Source organism: Macaca fascicularis, chromosome 2 (assembly GCF_037993035.2).
Source record: "Macaca fascicularis isolate 582-1 chromosome 2, T2T-MFA8v1.1".
In the NCBI taxonomy this organism is placed as follows: domain Eukaryota; kingdom Metazoa; phylum Chordata; class Mammalia; order Primates; family Cercopithecidae; genus Macaca; species Macaca fascicularis.
Genome location: NC_088376.1, coordinates 97,614,911 through 97,636,217, shown reverse-complemented (window position 1 = coordinate 97,636,217; position 21,307 = coordinate 97,614,911). Strand labels below are relative to the sequence as shown.

General features: G+C 41.6%; 1 protein-coding gene across 9 annotated transcripts in view; it reads left to right on the top strand.

The window, feature by feature from the left end:
- The window catches only part of IGF2BP2 (insulin like growth factor 2 mRNA binding protein 2), a 190,128-nt gene that overhangs the window by 131,037 nt on the left and 37,784 nt on the right, over window positions 1-21,307 (top strand). For all 9 annotated transcript variants that reach the window (XM_074031615.1, XM_065540333.2, XM_074031612.1 and 6 more), the window contains 5 exons: window positions 5,022-5,070; window positions 6,694-6,745; window positions 11,184-11,247; window positions 13,937-14,209; window positions 16,392-16,526. In XM_074031615.1, the coding sequence (XP_073887716.1) occupies window positions 13,941-14,209; window positions 16,392-16,526 (404 nt within the window). In that variant the 5' untranslated portion in view covers window positions 5,022-5,070; window positions 6,694-6,745; window positions 11,184-11,247; window positions 13,937-13,940. The remainder of the gene's footprint in view (window positions 1-5,021; window positions 5,071-6,693; window positions 6,746-11,183; window positions 11,248-13,936; window positions 14,210-16,391; window positions 16,527-21,307) is intronic.

Below are 21,307 nucleotides of genomic sequence, written 5' to 3'. Positions count from 1 at the left end.
GGAGTAGCCCTCTCCATGTGTGGGAAAGTGACTGGCAGCCAGGTGAGGAGTGGATGGGACAGGAGGAGGTGCAGGCCAAAGACGGAGGGACCAGCTGGGAGACGGCTGTAATAGTTCTGTGGCTCTGTGGCAGTGAGGGTGAGAAATGCCTTTTATCTGTAATTAGAGAAACTTGGTTTCATTTTTAACATACTGGAACTGTGAAATTATTATTTTAAGGGACAAATAATTATTTTCCTATTACCAATCACTTTCCTAAGTTACTGTGTGGCTTTTTTAAAGCAGGGCACAGTTTCAGGGAGAAAGATCCATATTCCCATTTGAGACTGAGCCAAATACTTTCCTTTCTTGTCTAAAGGAAGGAGGGAAACAAACACCTCCTTCCCTCTTTTGATGACTACCTGGCAAAGAAAAAAATAGACAATTCATTTTCCTGGGTGGGGTCTGGAGGGTCTTCATCATGAACAGACCACAGCCAGCAGCAGAAGTGCTCTTCTCAGCCCCTGTGTATGAGACCTCGTGCTAGACAGTGGAATAGTAAACGAGGAACCTGTCCTTGATGAAATCACTGAGGGGCTTGAGGAGGCACAGCGCTAGCAGATGAGTAATAATGGCAAAGAGTGAGCTGCCAGAAAAGCTGAAAAGTGCAGAGGAAACAGTTCTTTCTGGAGACATTCTGGAAAGCTCAGCAGGGATTATGTGTGAGCTGCGTTTTGAAGGACATGCCGAAGTCCCTCCCGGGGAAGAAGAGGACAGGCCTTCTGGGTACCCTGATGAGAAGGCATGCTGTCCAGATGATGCCGCAGGAGTCAGCAGATCTCAGAGATCCTAATTGCTCATGACCCCGAAAGATAATCCCTCAGGATAGTCTCCCAGATGACCACCTGAACTCCAGGTTAGTTGGTTCTACCGTAGTGATCTCCATTTCTCTTTTTAGTTCTCAGTTCCTTTTCTTTCTTTCCATCCTGATCTGAGATTAGAAGTACAACAGTCTAGCTTTTTAGAGATTATTCCTCCAAGTGTCTGGCTTAACGAAGCAGGACATTCCCAGTTAGTGAACTGATGTCTTTACTTGAATTATTACAGGGAAATACCATTGGTTTAGATGCATTCAGTTAGTATTTGGGGTAATCAGCATAGGGCAGAGTTTTCCTACTTTTGCACTATGAATGAAGTGTTTGCCACATACATTAATAGTTCTGCGACAGTGAGGATGAGAAACAACTTTTACTTGTATTAGATTTCAAGAATACCTAGTGTAATTATGGAGAAAATGAGGCTTGTTTTTTTTTCTTCTTCTTTTTTTTTTTTTTTTACTTAGCAGATTCCAGGATACTTTAAAAAAAAATAAATCTTGTATATTAAGGCAACCCTAATAGATGTTTTCATTGTTCGTGTTTTAAAGCCTGTAGGATAAGATGTGAATATATTCTCAATTAAAAAAAATAAATAAGGGGTAGGCATGGTGGCTCATGCCTTTAATCTTAGCACTTTGGGAGGCCAAAGTGAGAGGATCACTGGAGCCCAGGAGTTCAAGACCAGCAGACAACGTATCAAGACTCCAACTCTGTTAAAAATTTAATAATTTTAAAAAATATAAATAAAAAAATTAGTAGCTAAAATAACAGTATCCTTTTACCAACTAAATCTGCTTGTTGCAACCTTTTTCTGTGCATTTACACACATACACATTGAATAACAGGTAGTTTGGTTTTGTGGTTTTTGAAAGCAGGATCAACTTAATCTGTAATTACCTCTTTTCTTGTAACAGCATGCCTTGGATACTTTTCTAAGACAGTGCATGCTTGTCAACTTCATTTTTAAGAGCTGCATGATATTCTATATTAGGCTGTATTATGATGTATGTATTCATTTCTCAGTGAATATTTAGATTGTATGCAATCTTTGTTACAAATAAGGTTACAGTAGCTGTCTTTCTTCACATCTCTTTGTGCTCATTCATGAGTTTCTTCCAATAGAATATCTACCAGTAAATTGTTGGTTAGCAGTTGGAGTCAATGTTTTTATTTGGAAATAACAAAAATATTTTTCTTTAGAAATATTTTATTTTCTTGAAAATTCTGATGCCTTTTCTATACACTGTTAGACTTGGTGACATCTTCCATAGAGAATTTCTGTGTAGCCACTGTATGGGATGGTGCTGGCTGTTTTATTCTGAACTATTGCCAAAGGCCATGTTGGGAATTAGCCTTCACAGCATAGAGGTAGAAATTAGTTCTTGATTCTTTTTCCATCCTGATGTGCAATTAGTGATTCTGTCTAGTCATTAAAGCAGCCCTAGTAAAGCATGAATACATTCACATTTTAAAAAATAGACAAGACTGAAGTAGTGTATGGGAGCTAGAGCAGGGGGGTTGCCCCCATGACATTCCATAAAAAGGAGCTGAGAAAACGAGCCCCTCATTTAATTCATTATTTCCCCATTTATTTATTCCATCTCTGTACCTCTCTCTGTGTGTCTCTCCTTTTCTCTCTCTGCTTGAATCGTAACATTTCTGTCTGAGGCTGGGCGCGGTGGCTCAAGCCTGTAATCCCAGCACTTTGGGAGGCCGAGACAGGCGGATCACGAGGTCAGGAGATCGAGACCATCCTGGCTAACACGGTGAAACCCCGTCTCCACTAAAAATACAAAAAAAAAAAAAAAAAAAAAAAACTAGCCGGGCGAGGTGGCGGGCGCCTGTAGTCCCAGCTACTCGGGAGGCTGAGGGAGGAGAATGGCGTCAACCCGGGAGGCGGAGCTTGCGGTGAGCTGAGATTGCGCCGCTGCACTCCAGCCTGGGTGATAGAGCGAGACTCCGTCTCAAAAACAACAACAACAACAACATTTCTCTCTGGGGCTATTGCCCAGATTAAAGCCCTGGAGAAACACGTGACTGTGTATAGCCACTGTTTAGTATCTCTGACCCCACAAGGTGGTACACCACATCCCTTTTCTGGCAACCCCCCCAAAATGGTATTTATAGGATTTCAGTGTCAAGCTCCTCTATTAAAACAACATCTCTAAAATTTAAATGCTTTATTTCCAGGATCCAGCATTTTCTCAAAGGGGGAAAAAACTTACATAATGTATACTGTTCTTTTTCTGTCTGATTTTAATGCTTAAGTGAAAACAAGAAACAATCTAAGTTATTCAAAGCTTTCAGACCAGCGGGATGTCTTCAGGAGAGCCTCTGAATGAAAAGGCCCAAATGTCCATTAGTAGGGGATGGATTAAATATACTCCAGGATACCTACGTAGTTATGAAATAGAATGAGGAAGCTCTCTACCTCCACCTTGAGAAAGATCTTAAGAATAGGACTATTAGGTGAAAAAAGCAAGATGCAGAGAATGTGTAGAATATGCAGATATTTCTGTAAGAAAACGGTGAAAATATGAATATATATTCACATTTGCTATTATTTGCATAAAGAATCTGAAAGATACGCAAATAACGTGTAAAAAGTATTTCTGGTGAAAGAAGGGGGTGGTGAGACTTTTCACAGTATAACTTTTTATAGTGTTTTAACTTTTGAATTAGGACTGTATTACCTATTCAGAAATATATATATATATATATAATTTTTTTTTTTTTTCAGACAGAGTCTCACTCTGCCGCCCAGACTGGAGTACAGTGGCGGATCTCAGCTCACTGCAAGCTCCGCCTCCCGGGTTGACTCCATTCTCCTACCTCAGCCTCCCAAGTAGCTGGGACTACAGGCGCCCGCCACCTCGCCCGGCTAGTTTTTTTTTTTTGTATTTTTAGTGGAGACGGGGTTTCACCGTGTTAGCCAGGATGGTCTCGATCTCCTGACCTCGTGATCCGCCCGTCTCGGCCTCCCAAAGTGCTGGGATTACAGGCTTGAGCCACTGCGCCCGGCCATAAAAATATTTTTAAATGACATTTTGCATTGTTAGATAAGGGGGCAGCTAAACCTGATCTTGTTGAAGCCCACTATATGTGACCTCACCTGTCCTGTTTGAGCCTGGGTACACTTTGGGGTAGGGTCAGTTGCAGGCCAATGTATTTTGAGGAAGAAGGGGATAATTCTATAAATAGAATCTGTATGATGACTTACATTCTAACTGCTTTGGTAGGAAATTGAAAAGATGAGTCTGTATTTAAATTACTGATTTTTTTTTAAAGCTTCTTGGGATTTCTTCCCCCCCACCACCCCCCAAAGTAATTGAAAACCTTAAAACATGCTCATGAGGCCAGCGCGGTGGCTCACGCCTATAATCCCAGCACTTTCAGAGGCTAAGGCAGGCAGATCACTTGAGGTCAGGAGTTCGAGACCAGCCTGGCCAACATGGTGAAACCCCGTCTCTACTAAAAATACAAAATTAGCTGAGCATGGTGGTGCATGCCTGTAATCCCAGCTACTTGGGAGACTGAGGCAGGAGAATCGCTTAAGCCTGGGAGACAGAGGTTGCAGTGAGCCGAGATCGCGCCACTGCACTCCAGCCTGGATGACAGAGTGAGACCCCATCTAAAAAAAAAACAAAACAAAAGCCCACAAAAATCAGGTGTGGTGGCGGGCACCTGTAATCCCAGCTATTCAGGAGGCTGAAGCAGGAGAATCACTTGAACCCGGGAGGCAGAGGTTGCAGTGAGCCAAGATCATGCCACTGCACTCCAGCCTGGAGAACAGAGCGAGAGTCCGTCTGGGAAACACACACACACACACACACACACACACAAATTAGATGTGGTGGTGGGCACCTGTAATCCCAGCTATTTGGGAGGCTGAGGCAGGAGAATCACTTGAACCCGGGAGGCAGAGGTTGCAGTGAGCCAAGACCACACCACCTGTACCCCACCTTGGCGACAAAGCGAGACTCTGTCTCGAAAAATACAACCACCAAACAACTGTGCTCTTGATTCACACTAGGAATTTTTTGTTGATGCCATGGTGAACACAGTGAGAAAGCAACTCAAATGACAGATTTAAGCCGGTTTTTATTATTTGCTACAGTTTGTGTCCTGGAGAAAGTGTTACAGTCTGTGGTTTTGTCTTTACAGGAGCAGGAAAATTCAGATTCGAAACATCCCTCCTCACCTGCAGTGGGAGGTAAGCCAGTGTCAAGTTTTAATGGGTTGATGAGACATTTCTCCCTTCTTTAGTTCCATTTTACATTTAGGAATTAGAGGGCCTCAGAGTTTCTCACAAAGCTTCTGCGTCCTGCCTCATTCTTTTCAGTACCCTCATGTATGTGATCTGTAATGAGTTTGGGGTCGTATTTGTTTCTTTCATAGAATGTGTACTTTGATCCCTCAGGCTCTGTCTTTTCAAGTACCATGCTACCAAGCACCAGCAAATAAGCCAAGAAACAAAATATATACCTGGTTCGTAATTTGTATCTCATGGTTTGTTGGTTTGTTTGTTTGAAACAGTGTCTCACTTTGTCACCCAGGCTGGAGTGCAGTGGCCCAATCATGGCTCACTGCAGCCGGCTCCAGGATCTTCCCACCCCAATCTCCCCAGTAGCTGGGACTATGGATGCATGCCAGCACGCCTGGCTAATTTTTGTATTCTTTGTAGAGATGAGGTTTTGCTATGTTGTCCAGGCTGGCCTCGAACTCTTAGGCTTAAGCAATCCACCTGCCTTGTATCTCATGATTTTTAAAAAGATTTTTATCTTTTCAGATTATAATTTGAAAAAAAAAAAAGTTGATGAAAAGGCAACAAAAGTAGAAAAGTCTTTGTTGGTTTTAGCAGAATTTTTTGTTTGTTTTGAATTAGTTGCTGTAATAGTTAAGATATGTTTTCAGAGTTGTAAAGCTTATAAGATTTCTACCTTAAAATAAGAATATGAGGAGTGGCCTTATTGCATTATTTAAAAACAAACTGCCCCATATTTTATTCCCCAACCCAAAGAAAATCACAGTGCCTTAAAGGAAACAATGTTTTATCTAATGTTTTTATTACTTTAAAAAAAAAAAAAAAAAACAAGATTATTGGCTGGGCATGGTGGCTCATGCCTCTAAATCCCAGCATTTCAGGGGGCCAAGGCAGGAGGATCACTGAGGTCAGGAGTGTGAGACTAGCATGGCCAACATGGTGAAACCACGTTTCTACTAAAAATACAAAAATTAGCTGGGCGTGGTGACGGGCACCTGTAGTCCCAGCTACTCAGGAGACTGAGGCAGGAAAATTGCTGCACTGGAACCCAGGAGGTGGAGGTTACTGTGAGCCGAGATGGCGCCACTGCATTCCAGTGTGGGTGACAGAGGGGAGACTCCATCTCAAACAAAACAAAACAAAAAACCTGATTATTATGGAAAATTTCAAACGTACACATCCTATTACCTTGTAAAATGAAGAGATCGTTGTAAAAGAGTTGTTAAATATTTCAAGAAAGTGGAGTGAGCCTTGTACTTTATTCTGCTTCTCATTATAAGAGTAGTGTGTTCCAACCATCATGATGAATGTGATTGTTAACAGTTACTAAGATTGAAATTCTGCTGTGTAACCTTAGTGAACAGATTATTTGGGAGCCAATAAGCGAATGAAGGTCCCATATGTTTGTTCAGTTCTGTTTTTATGGAAGACCTGAAATATCAATTTAATTAGATTATTCCTATAACCATCTTTTTATTTTTCTTTAATTCATTTGCGGGGGGATATTACTGTAGTGTTTTTTGTACGTATGATCTTGCCTTCCCATTCTGACATGGAAGCTTTCTCTTTTAGGTGTTGGATGGACTTTTGGCTCAATATGGGACAGTGGAGAATGTGGAACAAGGTAATAACTGAGGAAGTTAGCCTGGTTTTGGAGTGAGATATTACCTGTTATTTCTTATAGATTAGGTCAACTCCAGGGAGAAATATTAAGTTCATATTTCTTTGAAATAAACTTCCTAGAGTGTAAGTATTTACATCTATGTGTTAGAGATACCTGTCTCTGTCTATGTCTATATAGTTTGCCTTTTCGAGGAATATTATTTACAAGCTGTTTCTCATATACTGTGCAGTGTGCTCAAGTGCTGTCAGGCTAGGGTAAGCTTAATTCACTTAGGAGTAATTGGATTTACACGGTTGCTACTTTCCTTTTCCTGGATAAGAGAAACAGATCCCTAATGTCTTGGACTGAGTGTTACCCAACGAATAGGACTCCTGTACCAATAATCCCTTGAAGTGTTTGTGAAATGCAGATTCCTAGGGCTTACTGTAGACCTACTAAGTAAGAGTCTTGCAGGGAAGAGCTCTTGAATCTATATTTAAAAAAGCACCCGAGGCCAGGCGTGGTGGCCTATGCCTATAATCCCAGCACTTTGGGACACCCAGGCAGGCAGATCACATGAGGCCAAGAGTTCGAGACCAGCCTGGCCAACATGGCAAAACCCCATCTATATTAAAAATATAAAATTAACCAGGTATGGTGGTGCATGCCTGCAATCCCAGCTACTTGGAAGGCTGAGGCACGAGAATCGCTTGAGCCCAGGAGGTGGAGGTTGCAGTGAGCCAAGATTACACCACTGCACTCCAGCCTGGGCGACAGAGTGAGACTCCGTCTCAAAAAAAAAACAAACCCCGAAGTGATTTTTGTGTACACTCAAGTTTGAGAACACCTGTCTCAGGAACGGTGCTGAAAATGCTCAGAAGATACTTTTCTTCCTGCCAGCTTCTTTTTTATCTTCTAAAGCATGAAATACTGTGATTTTTAAAAGAAAAACAATGGTACCTAAAGTTGTTATCTTATGTAGCTCTTTAAGAGTCCCAGAGAAGTAGATTCCAAACTCCTGACGTGACAGGCAATAATACGTGATCAAGATTATTTTTGACTTGACCTAGAAAACAGAATGTGTAAATTCAGTCATTTACTGACTGCGAACCCTTGAAAAAGTCACTTAACCTCACTGACTCAGTATGCACAAGTGTAAAATTGAGAGAAAAGTTTCTACCCTTCCTGTATCACCGAATAGTTGTGGCACCCAAAGAGAACCTGTGTAAGGCGTTTGTAGACAGCAGAGTCATACATAAGCTTAAGGGATTGTTCAAGTTCACTTAGGAAAAATGACAAATAACCCATTTTCTTGTATGTGATCTATTCTGCCAGTTTAATAGTTTAAAAGCAGTAATTATTCAGATATTATTCAGTTCCATGCTGCTGCCTGCCCATGCCCAAAGGTGAAGGGAAAGAGCTCAGAAAGAAGACATGATTACAAGGATTCTATTTCTTAGTTCTTATTTCCTTCAACATGGAAAGAAGACTCTCTTTTTTTTTGAGACGGAGTCTCACTCTGTTGCCCAGGCTGGAGCACAGGAGCACGATCTCCACTCCCTGCAACCTCCGCCTCCCGGGTTCAAGCGATTGTTGTGCCTCAGCCTCCCTAGTAGCTGGGATTATAGGTGAGTGCCACCAAGACTGGCTAATTTTTGTATTTTTAGTAGAGGCGGGGTTTCACCATGTTGGCCAGGCTGGCGTCAAGCTCCTGGCTTCAACTGAGCCACCCACCTCGGCCTCCCAGAGTGCTGGGATCACAGGCGTGAGCCACCATGCCCGGCAGAAAAGAAGACATTGTAGTGATTGGATGTTGTAGGCAATATGGCCTTGCAGATATGAACCTGTAAAAGTTACTAATTAATATTATATTATAAACTTAGGACAATGCTACACAAGAAAAATATATTCCAGGTCCCTGGGGCAGTTTACAGCTCCCAGGGCAGCTGTGCCCTAGAGAACCCCCAGTTTCCAGCTGCCTAACAACAACAGGATAGAACTGTTGGGCTATTGTTTTGTCCTGTTACATGAGTGATTCCTGATTCAGCAGGAAAATATTTTCAGTAGAGTTTTAGGCAACTTTATAGAACTTTCATGTCCAGTGAAATAAATTATTTGAATGGAGCTTAGCTCGTCACAGAATGAAAGAACTGCCTGATTTCCTGAAGACTAACATCTTTGAAGAACAGAGAATATGACTAAGAAGTGACCACAGAATCTGAGAATTCTAATGGATAGCTTTATTCAGGAGGTTCAAACCCAGCCCTTTCTGGGAGTCTACAGTCTCATCTGTAGCACTAGAAAGCAGCAAATATGAAACCTTTGTAGCATTCTCTGTGTCAGCACTGAGAGAGGACAGTTATGGGCTGCATCTCCCCTGTTTTGCACTGTGAGGACTTTTCTGGGTTAAGTGTTAATTAAAGTGTGCTATGGACACTCCAGGTAAAGGCCAGGGCTGGGCTCGGGTTTATTCATGTCATTCTCAGTGGCAGCTCTTTCTGAGCATTACATACAGCTCCCTGCAACCCATAAAGGCTGCAACTACTTTAAAGTTATTTAACAAACAGTATTTTTAACAGTAGTCCTTAAGTTTTTTGGAGTCTCAGGTCCCTTTGCAAATCTTATAAAATAACCAGAAAAATTCACATTTCCACAAGTTTGAATCATTTTGGAGGGGTTTATCGAATTCTTGAAGCTCAAGCATGGGTCCAGGGTAAAGAATCGTAGATTATACAGTTTGATTATTACTTTGGACAGCAGCTTTATCATAATTTTCTTGAATTTTTATTAACTTTATGTTGTTGTTAACTCCAAACTCCCAACAGCTTAAATGTCTTAAAGGGAAGAATTGATCTAGTCACCTATGTTTGTTTTGGGAAACACATATTTTTGGTGTTTAAGTTTACTGGCTTGGATTGAGAAAGTTTTCTCTGGCATTTGAATTTATTTTTAATTTCTAACTATAGAAGAAGAAGCAAGAAATTATGATCTATGATAAGACAGTTCACAAGAGTAATCCCTTATTGGCCAATCATAGAGTTTATACTTTTCCCTTTTAGCCAAGGAAATTAGAATTGTCGGTTTTAAATGAGATCACTTGGACTCGGGAAGGGGAACATCACACACCGGGGCCTATCATGGGGTGGGGGGAGGGATTGCATTGGGAGATATACCTGATGTAAATGACGAGTTGATGGGTGCTGACGAGTTGATGGGTGCAGCACACCAACATGGCACAAGTATACATATGTAACAAACCTGCACGTTATGCACATGTACCCTAGAACTTAAAGTATAATAATAATAATAATAAATAAATAAACAAAACAAAACAAAAGTGAAAAAAAAAAAAAAAAGAACGAAGTCCAAGAAAAAAAGAAAAAAAAAAAAAAAGAATTGTCGGTTTCATTGATTAGATTTAATTCACACAGTCAAAAAGTTCAGTCAAAGGGAAACAAAAATAGTGATGGTTCAACCTTGTCAATGAATGAATAATTTAAATTAAAACATTTTCCTATTGTTTTATATGTATATCCAATTATTTAAGAGTTAATGCAAATTATAATTAAAACTCATACTTTGATAGTGATGCAATAAATTGATACAAACTTCTAGGAGACCAGTCTGAAAATACGCATTAAAAAGCATCGTGGCGGCTGGGTGCAGTGGCTCACGCCTGTAATCCCAGCACTTTGGGAGGCCAAGGCAGGCAGATCACGAGGTCAGGAGATCGAGACCATCCTGGCTAACATGACGAAACCCCGTCGCTACTAAAAATACAAAAATTAGTCGGGCATTGTGGCAGGCACCTGTAGTCCCAGTTACTTGGGAGGCTGAGACAGGAGACTGGCGTGAACCCGGGAGGCGGAGCTTGGCGCTTGCAATGAGCCTCGTTCGTGCCACTACACTCCAGCCTGGGTGACAGAGCAGGACTCTGTCTCAAAAAAAAAAAAAATCATCGTGTTCTTTTACTGCATTACTTTTCTTCTGTGATTTTAGCCTAAAGAAGTAATTCAGAAGAACACACAATCCAGTAATGTTTGCAACAAAGGTGATTTTTAGCAACACTATTTAGAATAGCAAATAGTGGGAACAGCCTACTTGCCAACAATTGGGGAGTGGTTAGGCAGTACATTTGACTCACTGCAATTTTATATAGACATTAGAAATAAAAGATACAAAGAAAATGTACTGATACAAAATATTCGTATAAAAGTGTTTCTACAATATGTGGAAAATATGGTTCTGAGTTGTTTATACGATTAATCACGAATGTGTTATGTACAATTGATTACAAATTACTATGAACTCAGGTGAATAAACACAGACATTCAGATAACTATGGAGCCAGTGTGATGAGGGTTTTTATGTGTTTTTCTCTAAAGTTTGTCTGTTTACATTAAGCCAGAGGGTGACAGTGCTTTTTCCTATGACAGTGTAGTTTTTGCTTTTTCCCTAGTCAACACAGACACAGAAACTGCCGTTGTCAACGTCACGTATGCAACAAGGGAAGAAGCAAAAATGTAAGCAGATTTGGGCTTATTTCTGTTTAAATTTATTTATTTTCATCTTTGAATTCCATTGAGTTCTGTGTTTTTAAATGTTTTCTAAAAAGATGCAGATCTGTGAGCTGGATATCTGCTACCTTTGATGTATCCATGGCCATCTGAGCCACCTTTGACATGTTGGTAGGGCTCCAGGGTGTTCCTGCCATCTTTGACATGTCAGTGGAGCTCAAGGACATTCGCACCAGGATATTTGTGGACTGCGTAGAGACTTGAAAAATGTTGAGCCTTGGCATCAAAACCAAGATGGGAGCTGTGTCTTGACATGATCAGGAATAGAGGGCACCATATCTGTGACACTGTGTCCCCTAGACTCTGCTTTGCCAAACACTTGGGACCACTTTTACCTAGAGTTTCCTCCATGCACCATGAGGAACCAACACAAGCCTATACCAAAACATTAATCTTGTGTGTATAACATTAAGAGGGAATCCACCTCAGTGACAGCAGCAGCTGAGAGAATTGTCTTGAGAGTGGTTAATCAGTAGCACCTGGTTTGAGTTCTTTTCTCCAGTCCCCATCCTCTTTCCAGTGCCCATTCATTACTTCAGGGATGGTTAATTTTGAGCTTAGCTATTAATGGACATGAGATCAAGTCTCTTAAAATACGATGACGCCAGGCTTGGTGGCTCGTGCCTGTAATCCCAGCATTTTGGGCAAGGCTGGAGGATTGCTTGAGCCCAAGAGTTTGAGACCAACCTGGACAACATAGGGAGACCTGGTCTCTGCAAAAACAATTTTAAAAATTAGCTGGGAATGGTGGCTTACACCTATAGTCCCAGCTACTTGGGAGGCTGAGGCAGGAGGCTCACTTGAGCCCAGGATGGTAAGGATGCAGTAAGCTGTGATTGCACCACTACCGTCCAGCCTGGGCAACAGAGTGAGACGCTGCCTCTCAGCAGCAGCAGCCAGATGTGGTGGCACATGCTTATAATCCCAGCTGCTTGGGAGGGTGAGGATTACTTGAAACCAGGAGTTTGAGACCAGCGTGGGCAAAATAGTAAGACCACTATCTCTAAAAGAACAACAAAAACAAGTTCCTTTTTTGTAGGAGGTCCTTAAAGTGCCTGTCAGGTTATTATAACTAGAATTATGGTCACATTTGGTCTTGCTTTATGGATGTGGCGTAACCTTCGCTATACATCCCAGGATTATAGTGTTCTTTTTCAACATACAAAGATATTTAATCCATTTTCATACTGCTAGTTTTCAAAATGTTAATTTTGCATTGAAAAAGGTAATAATTCAGGCCAGGCATAGTGCCTCATGTCTGTGATCTCAGCCTTTTGGGAGGCTGAGATGGGCGGATCACCTGAGGTCGGGAGTTCAAGACCAGCCTGACCAACATGGAGAAACCCCGTCTCTACTAAAAATACAAAATTTGCCGGGTGTGGTGGCGCATGCCTGTAATCCCAGCCACTCGGGAGGCTGAGGCAGGAGAATTGCTTGAACTTGGGAGGCGGAGGTTGCAGTGAGCCGAGATTGCGCCATTGCACTCCAGCCTGGTCAACAAGGGTGAAACTCTGTCTCAAAAAAAAAAAAAAGGTAATAGTTCATTTAGTGTTAACTTTACCTTGTACACATTTGTAAGTGGAGATATACCAACAGCTGAAGTCCACAGCCCTTATCTAGCTGCTGCTTGGGTGGACCTCTGTACATGATATTACTTTATTGCTTTTATTAAATTCAAAAGGTGCTTTTTCATAATAAATTTACAAGTCCTAAACATTAACCTAGTAAAATTGGGTTAATTCTACTAAAAATATACTAAAAAGGATATTCTACTTCATATGTCATTTTAAGAATATAAATAATAGCACTCTGTGCATTTGAAGATTCGAGGACACAAATGCTCTCTCCTAAACTGCTATGGGATCATAAATGTTGAAACCATTCCAGGGGACCCCTGGGCAATACTTAACAATTCTGCTAGGAATTTGTCCTCTGTGCAAAGTTGTAGTTGCAAAAATGTCGATGGTGACACTGTATGTAACTGTAAAAGGTTGGACACAACAGATATCTAACTATAAAGGATCAGTTGCAAAAACTATGGTAAATCAATAGAATGTTAAACAGTCATTAAAAATTATACTGATACTGCAGTTGAGTCATGTGTGAGAAAATTATACTGAAAGGTATTTAGTGATATTAAAAAGTGCTTAGAATATTAATTTTTTTAAAAGATTAGAAAATAGTATGTACAGTATTAACCCATTTTTATAAATAATATGTTTATATTTAAGACAGTAAAGATAGTGGATTAGGATTTTATTTGCACCTACATATTTCTGAATTTTCAATAATATGTATGATAATTAAAATGAGAAGAAATGAGTCATAATTTTATGCTGATATTTATAAAAGTTTTTGATAAGGGGGAAATGGCCTTGGAGTGGTGGAGAAACCAGGCTGCAATGTTGGATATGAAGCCTGACCAGGCTGATCCATTGTGATTACTTGTTTAACTGTTAACCGCAAGCCCTGAGGAAGCGGAGATGGTGTCTGTCTTGCTCACCAGTGTATGTTCAGTGCCTGGCATGGCACCTATATAGGTACCTATTAAATGGGGAGTGAATGAACCAGTCTTGCAGGAGGGTCTTTCTTGATGTTGGTTTCTGATGAAGCTCCCCTTCCTGCTGCATTTCAGAGCCATGGAGAAGCTTAGCGGGCATCAGTTTGAGAACTACTCCTTCAAGATTTCCTACATCCCGGATGAAGAGGTGAGCTCCCCTTCGCCCCCTCAGCGAGCCCAGCGTGGGGACCACTCTTCCCGGGAGCAAGGCCACGCCCCTGGGGGCACTTCTCAGGCCAGACAGATTGATTTCCCGCTGCGGATCCTGGTCCCCACCCAGTTTGTTGGTGCCATCATCGGAAAGGAGGGCTTGACCATAAAGAACATCACTAAGCAGACCCAGTCCCGGTACGTGCCTCTGGGGCTTCCTTTGCTTCCTTCTGAGGGGTCCCCTGCGTGCTGGTGGGTCTCAGCCACTCTTAGGTCACAACTGCTTACATCAGCAGTGGGGGGCTGTGCTGTCAGAAACAGTGGCTTCTTTCAACAGGACTACTAACAGACTAACATCAAGCTGGGGGCTGTGATAAGCTTTCATGCTGAGAGGCTAAAGGTTCATAAAGAGGGTACTGATAACCTCACAGCCAGGACTGTTCCTGTAAGCGAACTAATGCTTATGGATGCATCGATTTCTACAAAAGCAGAGGTGTAGAGCTCTGCGGGATCCTAGAACCCACTCATCATAGCTCTTCCTCTTCCCCTGAGTCAGATCCCTGAGGGTGGCCATTCTTTGTGACCACATAGGTAGTCTCACAAAGAAGTGGGTGAGTCACTGCCACGTCAAGCAAGAAATAAAGCACATTGGCCTTCTGTTTAGTTTCCTCTCTGTTCAAGGAGACTAAACTGGTTATAAGAGTTGGAGTGAATCAAATGTCTTGTGGAGTTGTTGATTTTTATATCCTCCTAAGACTGTAGCATGATGTAATAAAGCAAGCTTAGGACTTGAAAACAAAGACTCACGTTCAAGTTGTAGCACTTTAAATGGTTTTATGATCTTGGAAAAGATGTTAACCTCTCTGAGCATCATTTGCTTCTTCTATAAAAAGAGGGTTCAGGCCAGGCACCCTCTGTATTACAGAGGCTCACCCCTGTAATCCCAGCACTTTGGGAGGCTAAGGCAGGGGGATCATCTGAGGTCAGCAGTTCGAGACCAGCTTGGCTAACATGGTGAAACCCCATCTCTACTAAAAATACAAAAATTAGCCAGGTGCGGTGGCTCATGCCTGTAATCCCATCTACTTGGGAGGCGGAGGCAGGAGAATCGCTTGAACCCAGGAGGTGGAGGTTGCAGTGAGTCAAGATGGCTGCTCACTGCTCTCCAGCCTGGGCAACAGAGTGAAACGCCATCTCTAAATAAATAAATAAATAAATAGAGGGTTCCTGTCTGTTTTGCCAGGATTATTATGACAATTAGCATAATCAGGCAGATTGAGTGAAATAATTAATATGAAAGTACTTAAATTGCAAAGCACCCAATTACTAACACATAGTAATTATTTACATGGGCTAGTGCACTTTATTCGGGTCATTCAGTGAGTGTCTTGTAACCTGAAAGAGAAATGCTATTTTCTTCAAAATGTCTTATATATCCCCAAATAATAGACACTGATATAGATGAGTCTGCAGTGCTGCATCTTAGGAAAGAAGTGAAGAAATAGAGAGGGAGGTCACTGTTTGGTATTCCTTTTATTTTTAAATCAGCCCTGGCTTTCCCTCCAAGTTCACTGTGAAAGTGACTTTTATTTATGTCTTTTTGTTCCAAAAATCGTTTAAGGTGGCTTGAGAAAAAAAATGTAACAAGTTTAAATAGAAGTGGGGTTAGCTCTCAAAGTGTGCCCATTTTTTAGAAGTCAACCAGAGACTTGGCTCTAGGCTTTCTCACAGCCAGAGTAAAAAGGATATAATCAAGTATGTAATTTTGAAAGTTAACAAAAACAGGTAGGACCACAGCTACCCAAAGAAGTCTGATAAAGTCATCAAGCTTTTGAGCCATTAGTCTTAATGGCAGGCTGCCAATGGAAAGGAAACCAAAAACTTAGAGAGGCAGAGAGAGGGCATGCCTCTGTTTTCTATCCACACTCAAATATATAAAGCTTGCTTGAATTTGGTGTTTGGATTTGGATTAACATATGGCTTTTAAAAGCTGCAATCAGTTCAGAGACCGGCACTGTGCCAATGTGCAGTATTATCCTTCTCACTTTACTCTTCACTTCTGCAGTCATTTGAAAGACTACACAAAATACTTCATTTACCAAACTGGCTTCATTACTGAGTTGGCTTAGTGCCTTTGTCCTACAGCACTCCTGTAAGAACCGTTCCCGTCTAAATGGAGCTGCAAATAATTAAAATTTGGCACAAGACCTCTTGCACTGCTTGCCTCCTTCTTGGAGAATGGCATTGATTGCAAACGTGCTGATGACGCCTCCTTGTCTGTCTGTGTCCTTGCTGTACATTGGCTGGTGTGACGCTTTCTTGGGACTAGGGTCCTATCCAGATGACCTTGTAATCATGGCTCCTGATTCTTTTCCTACAGGGTAGACATCCATAGAAAAGAGAACTCTGGAGCTGCAGAGAAGCCTGTCACCATCCATGCCACCCCAGAGGGGACTTCTGAAGCATGCCGCATGATTCTTGAAATCATGCAGAAAGAGGCAGATGAGACCAAACTGTAAGTTTGCATTCAATGCCCAGATCACTCAACAGAGAAAAAGAGTAGATTCTCCCTCATTTAACCAAAGAGGTTTTTTTTAAAAACTCCAAATCTGTTACTCAGTAACGGAGGCAGGGAGGGAATATGTTTAAGAAATTTATTCCCAAGTAGAATGCAGTGGGAAGTAGATCTTTTGCGTTTACAGTATGGCTGTCTCTCCACTTGCGTGTCTCTCTCGGTGATTTTAATGCTTCTATCACCCATTGATAGTAATTATTGGGAGGAACACATAGACTCATGCTGTCCCATAGAACTTTCTGCAATGATAGAACTATATCTGCCCTGTGCAACAGGTCAGCCACTAGCCACATGTTGCTGTTGAGTATTTGAAATGTGACTAGTACAGTGGAGGAACTGAGTGTTTTATTTTTACTCACTCAGAGTTCACTAGCTGTGTATATAGCTAATGTCCATCGTATTGGACACTGCAAGTGTAGAATGTATGTTGTCACCAAAGCTATCATTTATTGTCCTGGAAAAGGTTTCTCCCACCGTGCTTCTAAACTGTTTACACTGTTAACATTGCATTACATTTCCTTAAGTAGTAGAAACTAGTTTCCACATGGCTGCTTTATTCTTGTTCCACTCCTTCCTCCCAACTTACCCATTTTTTTTTTTTTTTTTTTTTTTTGAGACAGAGTCTCACTCTGTTGCCCCAGGCTGGAGTGCAGTAGTGCAATCTCGTCTCACTGCAACCTTCGCCTCCTGGGTTCAAGTGATTCTCCTGCCTCAGCCTCCCGGGTAGCTGGGATTACAGGTGTGCGTCACTGTGCCCAGCTAATTTTTGTATTTTTAGTAGAGACAAGGTTTCACCATGTTGACCAGGCTGGTTTTGAGCTCCTGACCTCAAATGATCTGCCCACTTCGTCCTCCCAAAGTACTAGGATTACAGGCGTGAGCCACCGTGCCCAGCCCTTTCCCCTTATTTTATGAAGTAATTACAGGATTCCACAGTGTAATGAGGGTTGTCCCAGTTTGAATGGCAAATACAGTTCTTACCAAACAAATTAACTTTGTATTATAAATGAATGAGTGGTGATGGAATAGATAATACAATAAAAATAGACTTTCAGGCTGGGTGCAGTGACTCATACTTGTAATCTCAGTGCTTTGGGAGGCCAAGGCAGGAAGATCACTGGAGGCTGGGAGTTTGAGACCAGACTGGGCAACATAGTGAGACCTCCATCTCTACAAAAAATTTAAAAAATTAGTTGGGTATGGTGGCGTATACCTGTAGTCTCAGCTCCTCAGGAGGCTGCAGCAGCCTTGCTTGAGCCCAAGAATTTGAGCAATGAGCTATGATTGCATCACCATACTCCAGCTTGGGTGACAGAGCACAACCCTGTCCCTAAAAAAAGAAAAAGGAGATTTTCAGTTTGGCAAAATCTGTTTGTGGGTAGCAGTGGCAGTTTTATAGAGAAGTAGTGAGAGATGAATCAAATAATGTCAAACATGAGTGTTCCAAAACCAAGAAGATGAAAATGGTCCTTAAAAGAAGAACATTACAAATCTATTCTTAGATTTCATAAGAGACTCTATCCTTTCTATTATGAAATATTTATTCTACTGGGGCTTTTGAAATCCCCCAAATGCCACAGCTTAATTTGAAAAAGACATTTCTCATCCAAGTTCCTGGGAACTTAGTAAATAATACCTTTATGGATTCTTTTTTTTTTTTTTTTTTTTTTTTTTTTAAAAGATGGAGTTTCACTCTTGTCACCCAGGCTGGAATGCAATGGACAATCTCAGCTCACTGCAACCTCCTGTTTCCTGGGTTCAAGCAATTCTCCTACCTCAGAGTCCTGAGCAGCTGGGATCACAGGCGCCTGCCACCACGCCCAGCTAATTTTTGTAGTAGAGACAGAGTTTCACCATGTTGCCCAGGCTGGTCTCGAACTCCTGAGCTCAGGTGATCCACCCGCCTTGGCCTCCCAATGTGCTGGGATTATAGGCGTGAGTCACCACGCCCAGCCACCTTCCTTGATTCTTCAACCTAGGTGCAAACAACTTAATAAAATTCTAAATTAGTCAAAAAGACTAATTTACAACTTGGATTTTTATGTTTTCATGTAGAGCCAAGATAGAGTTTGAATATCTTAGAAAAAAAAATTTTTAAGTGCCTGCGCTGTGCTAATCACTGCTGGAGGCTGAGGCTACAACCATGAGCAGGACTTGGTTCCTGCTTTTTTTTGCCTTCCCCACATACCATTTTTTCACCCGTTGGTTCCTGCTTTGATGGAGCAGTCCAGTGGGAGAGAGAGTCATTAAACAAATAATGAGTAATTATGCCAGTAAATAATTAAGTGCAGCTATAAGAAATGCTACAGTGAGGCCGGGCGCGGTGGCTCACACCTATAATCCCAGCACTTTGGGACACCGAAGCAGGCGCATCACTTGAGGCCAGGAGTTCGAGACCAGCCTGGCCAACATATAGTGAAATCCTGTCTCTACTGAAAGTACAAAAATTAGCTGGGTGTGGTGGTGCATGCCTGAAGTCCCAGCTACTTGGGAAGCTGAGGCAGGGGAATCACTTGAACCTGGGAGGTGGAGGTTGCAGTGAGCCGAGATCGTGCCACTACACTCCAGCCTGGGTAACAGAGCGAGACTCCATCTCAAAAAAAGAAAAGAAAAGAAAAAAAAGAAATGCTACAGTGGAAAAATGTAGTATCCAATGATGACATGTAACTGGAGGTTCTAATGAGGGTTTTAGGGGGACAAGGGTTTGGGGGTTTCAGAGAAGGCCTCCCTGTGTAGGTGACAGAGCCCTGAAGGAACTGAATAAGAGGTAGAAGATGTAGGAGAACAGAGATCCTAAACTTTCTTTTTGTTCGTTTACCAAATATTTATTGAGCACTCACTATGTGCCAGGCACTATTTTATGTGCCAGGAACTCAGCAGTGAACAAAGCTGACAAAAGTGCCCGCCCTCTGAAAGTTACTTTCTAATGGAGCCTCTTCAAGCACCCCCTTTATTTTGAGGCAGTAGTAATGCAATCAGTTAGATGCTTTTGGTCTCAAGCAACGGAAAATACAAGTGGTGTAACCAATAAGAAAAGGATGTCATGTCACATAACAAGAAGTCCTGAGGCACACGGCTCCAAGGTCAGTTGAATCATGGGCCCGAAGACCCAAGGCATTTTTCTGCTTTATGTTCCTCAGCATGTCTCACGTTCCCTTGGTAATAATAGGATGGCTATAGTGATTTCAGATGTGCATCCCCACAAAAAGTTACAAATTGAGGGAGAGGGCATCCCTTCCTTGTGTCCTTTTTTCAGAAAACTTCTTTAAAAGTTGTGGTTAAACAACCATAACATAAAATTTACCATCTTGGCCAGGCATGGTGGCTCACACCTATAATCCCAGCGCTTTGGGAGGCCGAGACAGGTGAATCACTTGAGGTCAGGAGTTCGAGACCAGTCTGGCTAACATAGTGAAACCTCATCTCTACTAAAAATACAAAAATCAGCCAGGTGTGGGGGCGAATGCCTGTAGTCCCAGCTACTTGGGAGGCTGAGGCATGAGAACCGCTGGAACCCAGGAGCCGGAGGTTGCAGGGAGCCGAGAGTGAACTTCTGCATTCCAGCCTGGGTGACAGAGCGAGACTCCATCTCAGAAAAAAAAAAAAAGAAAAAAAAAAAATGACTATCTTAATCATTTTTAAGTGTGCTTTTTGGTAGTCTTAAGTATATTCACATAGCTGTGAAACAGATCTCCAGAATCTTCTCATCTTGTAAATCTGGAACTCTGTGCCTATTAAACAACTCTTTTTTCCCCTCTCCCGTCAGCCTCTGGTAATCACCACTTCTCTGTGAATTGGACTACTCTAGATACCTCATATAGGTAGAATCATATACTATTATTCTTTTGTAACTGGCTTATTTTACTTAGCATAGTGTCCTCAAGGTTCATCCATGTTATAGCATGTAACAAGTTTTCCTTCCTTTTTATGGCCAAATGACATTCCAGTATATGTATATACCACATTTTGTTTATCTGTTCATCTGGTGATGGACATTTTGAGCTCTTCTGCTTCTTGGCTATTATGAATAATGCTGCTATGAACATGGGTTTTCAAATATCTCTTCAAGACCCTCTTTTCAATTCTTGTGGATATGTGCCAAGAAGTGAGATTGCTGGGTCATATGGTAGTTCTGCTCTTAATTTTTTGGGGGAGGCTTCATACTTTTTCTCAAAGCAGTTGCTCCATTTTCCAGCCCCACCAATAGTAGACAGGGGTTTCAGTTTCTCCATGTTCTCCCCAACACCTATTATTTTCTGTTATTTCAATAACAGCTATCTTAATAGGTACCAGGTGACAGACAGCTCATTGTGGTCTTGATTTGTGTTTCTCTGATGATTAATGATTGGTGATATTGAGCATCTTTTTATTTATTTATTGACCATTTGTATATCATCTTTAGAGAAATGTCTATTCAAATCCTTTGTTCATTCTCTAATTGAGGTATTTGATTCTTTTGTTATAGGAGTTGTAGCAGTCCTTTATTTATTCTTGATCATTAACTATATATTAGTCCATTTGGTGCTGCTATAACAGAATACTCAAGCCTGGATAATTTATAAAGAACAAAAGTTTATTTGGCTCATGGTTCTGGGAAATCCAAGAGCGTGGTGTCAGCATCTGGTGAGGGTTATCCTATGGTGGAAAGCCTGAGGCAGAAGCAAGTGCAAGAGACAGAGAGATGAAATAGGTCCAAACTCACCCTCAGCCCACGAATTCAC